The sequence below is a fragment of the Triticum urartu genome, chromosome 2A (assembly GCF_056163025.1).
Source record: "Triticum urartu cultivar PI428250 chromosome 2A, HENAU_Tu73, whole genome shotgun sequence".
NCBI lineage: Eukaryota > Viridiplantae > Streptophyta > Magnoliopsida > Poales > Poaceae > Triticum > Triticum urartu.
In genome coordinates, this window is record NC_141874.1 from 669,802,865 (window position 1) to 669,813,601 (window position 10,737).

Genomic DNA, 10,737 nt, shown 5'->3' on the forward strand with positions numbered 1-10,737 from the left:
ACCTTCAAGATCATGTCAAGGTATGTGCTCATTTGAAAGTACCATTAAGCGTTTTGATCTATCCTTATAGATCTTGATGCTCAATGTTCAAGTAGCTTAATCCAGGCTTTCCATTGAAAAACACTTTCCAAATAACCCTATATGCTTTCCAGAAATTATACGTCATTTCTGCTCAACAATATGTCAACAACATATATTCATCAGAAATTCTATAGTGCTCACACTCACTTCTTTGGAAATACAAGTTTCTCATAAACTTTGTATACACCCAAAATCTTTGATCATCTCATCAAAGCATACATTCCAACTCCGAGATGCTTACTCCAGTCCTTAGAAGGATTGCTGGAGCTTTGCATACTTGTTAGCATCTTTCAGGATTGACAAAACCTTCCAGTTGTATCACATACAACCTTTCGTCAAGAAAATCGTCGAGGAAACAATGTTTTGATATCCTATCTGCAAGATTCCATAAATATTGCAGTAATCGCTAATATAATTCCAACAGACTCTTAGCATCGCTACGAGTGAGAAAGTCTCATCGTAGTCAACTCCTTGAACTTGTCGGAAAACATCTTAACGACAAGTCGAGCTTTCTTAATGGTGATACTTACCATCATTGTCCGTCTTCCTTTTAAAACCCATATGTACCTAACAGCCTTACGACCATCAAGTAGTTCTTCCAAAGTCTACGCTTTGTTTTCATATATGGATCCTCTCTCGGATTATATTTCCTCGAGCCATTTTGGAATCCAGGCCCACCATCGCTTCTCCATAGCTCGTAGGTTCATTGTTGTCTAGCAACATGACTTCCAAGACAGGATTACGTACCACTCTGAAGTAGTACGCATCCTTGTCATCCCACGAGGTTTGGTAGTGACTTGATCTGAAGTTTCATGATCACTATCATAAGCTTCCACTTCAATTGGTGTAGGTGCCACAGGAACAACTCCCTGTGCCCTGCCACACACTAGTTGAAGATACGGTTCAATAACCTCATCAAGTCTCCACCATCCTCCCACTCAATTCTTTCGAGAGAAACTTTTCCTCAAGAAAGGACCCGATTCTAGAAACAATCCCTTATTGCTTTCGGATCTGAGACAGGAGGTATACCCAACTGTTTTGGGTGTCCTATGAAGATGCATTTATCTGCTTTGGGTTCGAGCTTATCAGCCTGAAACTTTTTCACATAAGCGTCGCAGCCCCAAACTTTTAAGAAATGATAGCTTAGATTTCTCTAAACCATAGTTCATACGGTGTCATCTCATCGGAATTACGTGGTGCCCTATTTAAAGTGAATGTGGTTGTCTCTAATGCCTAACCCATAAACTATCGTGGTAATTCGATAAGAGACATCATGGTATGCATCATATCCAATAGGGTGCAGTTATGATGTTCGGACACACCATCATACTATGGTGTTTCAGGCTGTATTAGTTGTGAAACAATTTCCACAATGTCTTAATTCTGTGCCAAACTCGTAATTCAGATATTCATCTCTATGATCATATCATAGATATTTTATCCTCTTGTCACGACGATCTTTCAACTTCACCCTGAAATTACTTGAACCTTTCAATAATTCAGACTCGTGATTCATCAAGTAAATATACTCAACATCTACTCAAATCATCTGTGAAGTAAGAACATAACGATATCCACTACACACCTCAGCACTCATTGGACTGCACACATCAAAATGTATTACTTCCAACAAGTTGCTTTCTAGTTCCATTTTACTGAAAATGAGGCATTTAGTCATCTTGCCCATGTGGTATGATTTGCATGTCTCAAGTGATTCAAAATCAAGTGAGTCCAAACGGTCCATTTGCATGGAGTTTCTTCATGCATATACACCAATAGACATGGTTCGCATGTCTCAAACTTTTCAAAAATGAGTGAGCCCAAAGATCCATCAACATGGAGCTTCTTCATGCGTTTTATACCGATATGACTTACTTGGCAGTGCCACAAGTAGGTGGTACTATCATTACTGTCTTTTATCTCTTGGCATGAACATGTGTATCACTACGATCGAGATTCAATAAACCATTCATTTTAGGTGCAAGACCATTGAAGGTATTATTCAAATAAACAGAGTAACCATTATTCTCCTTAAATGAATAACCATATTGCGATAGACATAATCCAATCATGTCTATGCTCAACGCAAACACCAATCTCGACGGTAGAGGGAGCGTGCGATGCTTGATCACATCAAGCTTGGAAAAACTTCCAACACATATTGCCAGCTCACCTTTAGCTAGTCTCCGTTTACTCCGCAGCCTTTTATTTCGAGTTTACTAACATTTAGCAACCGAACCGGTATCTAATACCATGGTGCTACTAGGAGTACTAGTAAAGTACACATTAACACAATGTATATCCAATATACTTCTATCGACCTTGCCAGCCTTCTCATCTACCAAGTATCTAGGGTAATTCTGCTCCAGTGGTTGTTCCCCTTATTACAGAAGCACTTAGTCTCGGGTTTGGGTTCAACCTTGGGTTTCTTCACTAGAGCAGCAGCTGATTTGCCGTTTCATGAAGTATCCCTTTTTGCCCTTGCCCTTCTTGAAACTAGTGGTTTCACCAACCATCAACAATTGATGCTCCTTCTTGATTTCTACTTTTGTGGTGTCAAACATCGCGAATATCTCAAGGATCATCATATATGTCCCTGATATATTATAGTTCATCACGAAGCTCTAGAAGCTTGGTGGTAATGACTTTGGAGAAACATCACTATCTCATCTGGAAGATCAACTCCCACTCAATTCAAATGATTGTTGTACTCAGACAATCTGAGCACAAGCTCAACAATTGAGCTTTTCTCCCTTAGTTTGTAGGCTAAGAAAATCGTCGGAGGTCTTATACCTCTTGACGCGGGCACGAGCCTGAAATCCCAATTTCAGCCCTCGAAACATCTCATATGTTTCGCGACGTTTCAAAACGTCTTCGGTGCCTCAACTCTAAACCGTTTAACTGAACTATCATGTAGTTATCAAAATGTGTATGTCAGATGTTCGCAACATCCACAGACAACGTTCGAGGTTCAGCACACTGAGCGGTGCATTAAGGACATAAGCCTTCTATGAAGCAATGAGGACAATCCTCAGTTTACGGACCTAGTCCGCATAATTGCTACTATCAACTTTCAACTAAATTTTCTCTAGGAACATATCTAAACAGTAGAACTGAAGCGCGAGCTATGACATAATTTGCGAAGACCTTTTGACTATGTTCAGGATAATTAAGTTCATCTTATGAACTCCACTCAGATAGACATCCCTCTAGTCATCTAAGTGATTACATGATCCGAGTCAACTAGGTCGTGTCCGATCATCACGTGAGACGGACTAGTCATCATCGGTGAACATCTTCATGTTGATCGTATCTTCTATACGACTCATGTTCGACCTTTCGGTCTTCCGTGTTCCGAGGCCATGTCTGTACATGCTAGGCTCGTCAAGTCAACCTAAGTGTTTCGCATGTGTCTCGAGGCCATGTCTGTACATGCTAGGCTTGTCAACACCCGTTGTATTCGAACGGTAGAATCTATCACACCCGATCATCACGTGGTGCTTCGAAACAACGAACCTTCGCAACGGTGCACGGTTAGGGGGAACACCTTTCTTGAAATTTTAGTGAGGGGTCATCTTATTTAAGCTACCGTCGTTCTAAGCAAATAAGATGTAAAACATGATAAACATCACATGCAATCAAATAGTGACATGATATGGCCAATATCATTTTGCTCCTCTTGATCTCCATCTTCGGGGCTCCATGATCATCGTTGTCACCGGCATGACACCACGATCTCCATCATCATGATCTCCATCATCGTGTCTTCTTGAAGTTGTCTCGTCATCTATTACTTCTACTACTATGGCTAACGCTTTAGCAATACAGTAAAGTAATTACATGACGTTTATGTTGACACGCAGGTCATAAATAAATTAAGACAACTCCTATGGCTCCTGCCGGTTGTCATACTCATCGACATGCAAGTCGTGATTCCTATTACAAGAACATGATCATCTCATACATCACATATATCATTCATCACATACTTTGGCCATATCACATCACAAAACACTTGCTGCAAAAACAAGTTAGACGTCCTCTAATTGTTGTTGCAAGTTTTTACGTGGCTGCTATAGGTTTCTAGCAAGAACGTTTCTTACCTACGCCAAAACCACAACGTGAATTGCCAATTTCTATTTACCCTTCATAAGGACCCTGTTCATCGAATCCGATCCGACTAAAGTGGGAGAGACAGACACCCGCCAGCCACCTTATGCAACTAGTGCATGTCATTCGGTGGAACCGGTCTCACGTAAGCGTACGTGTAAGGTTGGTCCAGGCCGCTTCATCCAACGATGCCGCCGAATCAAGATAAGACTAGTAACGGCAAGATAATTGACAATATCGACGCCCACAACTACTTTGTGTTCTACTCGTGCATAGTAACTACGCATAGACCTAGCTCATGATGCCACTGTTGGGGAACATAGCAGAAATTCAAAATTTTCTACGCATCACCAAGATCAATCTATGGAGTAATCTAGCAACGAGGGGAAGGAGAGTGCATCTACATACCCTTGTAGATCGCTAAGAGGAAGCGTTCAAGTGAGCGGGTTGATGGAATCGTACTCGTCGTGATCCAAATCACCGATGATCCTAGTGCCGAACGGACGGCACCTCCGTGTTCAACACACGTACAGCCCGGTGACGTCTCCTACGCCTTGATCCAGCAAGGGGAGAAGGAGAGGTTGGGGAAGACTCCATCTAGCAGCAGCATGACGGCGTGGTGGTGGTGGTGGTGGAGGAGCGCGGGACTCCAGCAGGGCTTCGCCAAGCACTACGAGAGACAAGGAGGGAGAGGGGTAGGGCTGCGCCAACAAGGAGAGCAAATCACATGTGTTGGGCAGCCCCAAACCTCAAGTATATATAGGGGGAGGGGCTGTGCCCCCACCTAGGGTTCCCTCCCTAGGGGTGGCGGCCAGCCCTAGATCCCATCTAGGGGGCGGCCAAGGGGGGAAAGAGGGGGGCGCACCACTAGGTGGGCCTTAGGCCCATCTGAGCCTAGGGTTTGCCCCCTTCCCCTCTTGGAGGCTCCTTGGGCCTTGGTGGGAGGTGCCCCAGCCCACCTAGGGGCTGGTCCCTTCCCACTATTGGCCCATGTAGGCCTCCGGGGCTGGTGGCCCCACCTGGTGGACCCCCGGACCCCTCCGGTGGTCCCGGTACACTACCGGTGATGCCCGGAACACTTCCGGTGGCCAAAACCATACTTCCTATATATCAATCTTTACCTCTGGACCATTCCGGAACTCCTCGTGACGTCCGGGATCTCATCCGGGACTCCGAACAACATTCGGTAACCGCGTACATACTTTCCCTATAACCCTAGCGTCATCGAACCTTAAGTGTGTAGACCCTACGGGTTCGGAAGTCATGCAGACATGGCCAAGACAACTCTCCGGTCAATAACCAACAGTGGGATCTGGATACCCATGTTGGCTCCCACATGCTCCACGATGATCTCATCGGATGAACCACGATGTCAAGGACTTAATCAATCCCGTATACAATTCCCTTTGTCTAGCGGTATGATACTTGCCCGAGATTCGATCCTCGGTATCCGGATACCATGTTCAATCTCGTTACCGGCAAGTCTCTTTACTCGTTCCGTAACACATCATCCCGTGATCAACTCCGTGATCACATTGTGCACATTATGATGATGTCCTACCGAGTGGGCCCAAAGATACCTCTCCGTTTACACGGAGTGACAAATCCCAGTCTCGATTCGTGCCAACCCAACAGACACTTTCAGAGATACCTGTAGTGTACCTTTATAGCCACCCAGTTACGTTGTGACGTTTGGCACACCCAAAGCACTCCTACGGTATCCGGGAGTTGCACAATCTCATGGTCTAAGGAAATGATACTTGACATTAGAAAAGCTTTAGCATACGAACTACATGATCTTGTGCTAGGCTTAGGATTGGGTCTTGTCCATCACATCATTCTCCTAATGATGTGATCCCGTTATCAAAGACATCCAATGTCCATGGTCAGGAAACCGTAACCATCTATTGATCAACGAGCTAGTCAACTGGAGGCTTACTAGGGACATGGTGTTGTCTATGTATACACACATGTATCTGAGTTTCCTATCAATACAATTCTAGCATGGATAATAAACGATTATCATGAACAAGGAAATATAATAATAACCAATTTATTATTGCCTCTAGGGTATATTTCCAACAGTGGCCAGCTACGACCGGTGGCGATACAACCCGGGGCCAGACCGCCGCATTTCGTGGCAAGGCAGGCGCAGAACTCGGCAGCGCTGGTGTTGAAGCAGGCTTAGTTGCCACAGGTTCCGGCTAATGGGGGAGTTTCATCTGCGCCTCGTGGTCAGTGGGGTGATGATGGGCATAACGCGTATGGATATGGACAGCACCGGGGATCCTCGTCCATGGGTGGTGGTCGGGGGCATGCCTGGCAGAGCAATGACTTGGCCGAGAGGCCTTTCATGGGGTCAACGGGCGGCTTCGTCGAAGGGGCGTCTGGACCGGCTAACCATAACCGCGGTGGTTTCCGTGGTAACCGTGGTGGCCGAGGTGGCCGGGGTGGCCGCTATCGTCCACGGCAGCATCCTGTTGTTGTGGACCAGACAGCTGTTGGCGAGGATACTGCGGAGACTGAGTTGTCTTGCCAGGCTATGGAGGTGGTGACGGCACTGACTGACATGGTGGTTCCTGCGAATGGTGAGATTGAGTCAATGTCGGTGGAGGGTTCTGACAGGGTTGAGCTGGATAGGGCGGCCAAGTATGCGCGCAAGAAAGAAAGGATGTTATGTTACCGCTGTGGCGATAAGGGCCATTTCATTACTGAGTGTGTGGCCGTTTTATGCGATACATGTGGCAAGACAGCCCATGAGTCGGGGATTTGTCCGCTTTTGAGGGAGCAGGTACCGACTCTTATGATGTATGGAGTGTACTATGCTGAGCTCACATTTTTTGAGTCTTCGACCGAGAGGGAGGCTCCTGATGAGGTTTAGAGTGTGACAACTGGGGTTGTTAAAGTGACTAAAGGAGAAGTCTCTGAGTCCTAGATTGTACAGCGGCTCCGGGAGCTGGCCCCAGGGGACTTCCATTGGGAGCTTGTCAGTCTAGAGGCAAACTTGTTCAGGGTTGAGTTTCCGTCAGTGGAGGATTTACAGAGGCTGTTGAGTTTCAGGATGTGCAAAGTGCCAGGTACTGAGGGCATCCTTGAGTTTCACGAGTGGAAGTTGGTTGAGCCTCAGGGTAAACCTCTTACCCAGGCTTGGTTACGTTTTTCGGAGCTCCTTCCAAACCTATGCAGGATGCTAGGGTCGTTGCTAGTTTGGGCATCATGGTGGGAAAGCCTGAGCGAGTGGACATGGCATTTACTAGAGCCCATGGGGTTGCTCACTTACTGGTCAGTATTTTGGACATCGAGTTTGTGCCTGATGTGGTCAAGTGGGCTTATCGAGGCCAGGTTTACAACCTTCAGATTGAGTTTGAGGATGACAGCCTATTTGCTAAGGCACCTGTTGCCACTAATGTTGATGTGCACGAGGATGATGAGGGTGCGGGTGTTAAGGAGACTCCGACCGCTGTTCCTGGATGAGAGATGTCCGAGGGACCGGGGTCTGTTGCTCAGACGACCGGAGATAGGACGGCGCCTCCCTCTTCACTGTCGTCGACCACTCTGAGATTTGGATCTATGAGGCTGCTTCTGCACCTTCGAGACTTTGGAGCGAGCGGGTGGAGTCTTTGGAGGATTTTGAGCACTCTTTACCCGCGTTGGACTTTGAGGGTCTGGGTGTGGAGGGCTCTTGCAAGGAGGGGGGTTTGGAGATAGTGATCTCGCCCCCCTCGGTTTTTGTTGAGACGGCAAAACTGCAGGTGATGGCTCCGAGCTGTGCAGGGGGGTCGAGGCAGGTGGCCTCGGCGCCCCCTTCTCCTCTCGCTCCGGTCGGTGCTACCATGAGGGAGGGGTCACCTTCGGGAGGGGGGGTGGGGCAGGTGGCCTCGGCGCCCCCTTCTCCTATCGCTGGGCCGATGCTGCAGGAGGCAGGTCCAGTCTTTGGAGGGGGCTTGGGGCGGATGGCCTCGGGGCCCTCTCCACCTTCCGCGCCTAGGGGGACCGTCCCACCGTTGGCGCCGGAGACCACTCCTGGCCTACAGTCCGGGGTGGGCGGGGAGCGGGGGCAGGAGGCCCTTGGTTCCGCATCAGCTATCTCAGCGCCCTCTCCTGGTCTTGGAGACCGGTTGAGTGTTCGGGGGGTGACAGGAGGTCAGTCCCCGGGCAACTTCACTCAGGAGGAGGTTATTCAGTTCGGCGGGATTCCGGACCAGGCGTCTGAGGGCCAATGGTTGAGCTGTCGTCTTCAGGGCCGTCCGGAGGTGGACGACATGCAGCAGCGGTGCGCCGTGAGGGAGGCCAAGCTTCGTGATGTCCAGGTCACTACCTTGTATGTCAGTGAATACTTCTAATTCCATCTTGCATTTTTCGAACGATGAGATTGTTGATAATGCAAACCAACTAGGAATTTCACTAGGTAGTAACGATGGTGAAATTTCTAATTCTATCAATAATTTGCTAGATCTAGAAGCTGAGAGGGCTTTAGATATGATTCGAAACTTAGCTGCCATCAAACCCATGGATGATTCCGAGATTGATGCTTTGGGAATCGGGGTGCTCGATGATTTTTGTGCCGATCTCGCGCCTCCCCTCCCGGAGCCGGAGGAGGAGGATGAGAGTGTCGAGATGGATGGTGTTAGACCCCCTGAAACAGGGAGAGTGGACCGGGCGGACGCGAGGACCAGCCCTAAGCGCAAATGGAAGCGCAAGATTTACCCAATGTCCGCAGTGTGTAGGAGTGCTAGGATCCGCACGGCTAAAAAATTCCACGACGAGATATGAGAGGAATCTTTTGGAATAGCAGAGGTCTTAAGGACTTGGCTAAAAGAAGGTTTCTTGAAGATGCATCCATCGAACAGCGACTGTATTTTATTGCGTTGTCGGAAACTGGTAGAGCGAATTTCTCGCCACAATTTCTCAACACTCTTTCAGGGGGTATTGAGTTTGACTGCCATTGTCTGCCACCAAGAGGGAGATCGGGAGGGATCTTACTTGGTGTTCAATGCGATTCTCTCGAAGTTCGAAGTGTGGTCATGGGAGATTTTGCTGTAAAGTTCAGGGTGCGGTCCAAGGTTGACGGTTTTGACTGGGCTCTGGTGGCGGTGTATGGGGCCGCGCAGGCAGAACTCAAACCAGATTTCTTGGCCGGCCTAGTTAGAGTTTGCGGTTCTGAGCAGCTCCCCATTCTCGTTGGGGGAGACTTTAACATTATTACGAGACGTGATGAGAAGAACAATGATAATTTTGATGGGAGATGGTCATTCATGTTCAACACTATCATTGAAAGCTTGGATCTGAGAGAGATTGAGCTTTCAGGTAGGAAGTTCACTTGGGCTAACGCCATGCCAAATCCAACGTTTAAAAAGTTGGATCGGATACTCGCTAGTGTCGAATGGGAACAGAAGTTTCCCTTTGTAACAGTCCAGGCTCTCTCTCGCGGGATTTCTGATCACACGCCTCTTTTTCTTGACTCTGGTGGGGCTACCTACTCGGGCAACAAGAATTTGTTCTCGTTCGAGCTTGTGTGGTTTGAAAGAGAAGGCTTCCTGGATCTCGTAGCCAGAGAGTGGGCTAAGGATGCAGGCGGTAGGAATGCGCTTGAGCGTTGGCAAAATAAGATTAGGCATCTGAGAAGTTTCCTACGTGGATGGGCTAAACATCTTAGTGGGATCTATAAGGTTGAAAAGGAACGGCTCCTTGCCCTTATTCAGTCCTTAGATGTTAAAGCAGAAACCACGGTGTTGCCTGCCACCGAGCTTCATACCAAGCTTGACGCTGAGATGAGGCTGAAAGAACTCCTTCGTGAAGAAGAATTAAAGTGGGCTCTGTGGGCCAAGGTACGAAGAGTGGTCCAGGGGGACGCGAACACTCAATTCTTCCACATGATTGCCAATGGCAAACATAGGAAGAAGAGAATCTTCCAGCTAGAACAAGATGAGGGTACAATTATAGGTCAGGAAAATTTGAAGCTTTACATTACTGAGTATTACAAATGATTGTTTGGACCACCAGAGGAGAACTGTGTGTCTCTGGATGAGTCTAGAGTCGAAGATGTACCTCAACTTACAGTTGTGGAGGACGATATATTAACCGCCCCTTTTTTGGAAAAGGAGGTGTTCGAGGCCGTATCCCAGATGAAAAATAATAAGGCCCCAGGTCCGGATGGTTTCCTGGCTGAGTTTTATAAGAAGTGTTGGCATATTATTAAAGGGGACCTGTTGCGGATGTTCCATGATGTGTTCTCGGGACATTTGCAGCTTTTCCAGCTAAATTTTGGAATAATAACCCTGCTTCCTAAGAAAACAGAGGCCGTGAGAATCGAGCAATTTCGGCCTATCTGTCTTCTGAATGTCAGTTTCAAGATTTTTACCAAGGTTGGGACGATTAGGCTAACACAGATTGCGCACGCCGTGGTGCGGCCTACTCAAACGGCCTTCATGCCGGACAGGAACATCCTGGAAGGGGTTGTGGTCCTTCATGAAACGCTCCATGAGATCCACACGAAAAAACTTGATGGAGTTATTTTCAAAGTGGATTTCGAGAAGGCATATGATA

General features: G+C 47.4%; 1 protein-coding gene across 1 annotated transcript; it reads left to right on the forward strand.

Moving 5' to 3' along the window:
- Window positions 1-9,215: 9,215 nt before the first annotated feature.
- LOC147986582 (uncharacterized) lies at window positions 9,216-10,178 on the forward strand. The gene has a single exon (XM_087542069.1). The coding sequence runs from the start codon at window positions 9,216-9,218 to the stop codon at window positions 10,176-10,178; it is 963 nt and encodes a 320-aa protein (XP_087398195.1).
- Window positions 10,179-10,737: the final 559 nt, after the last annotated feature.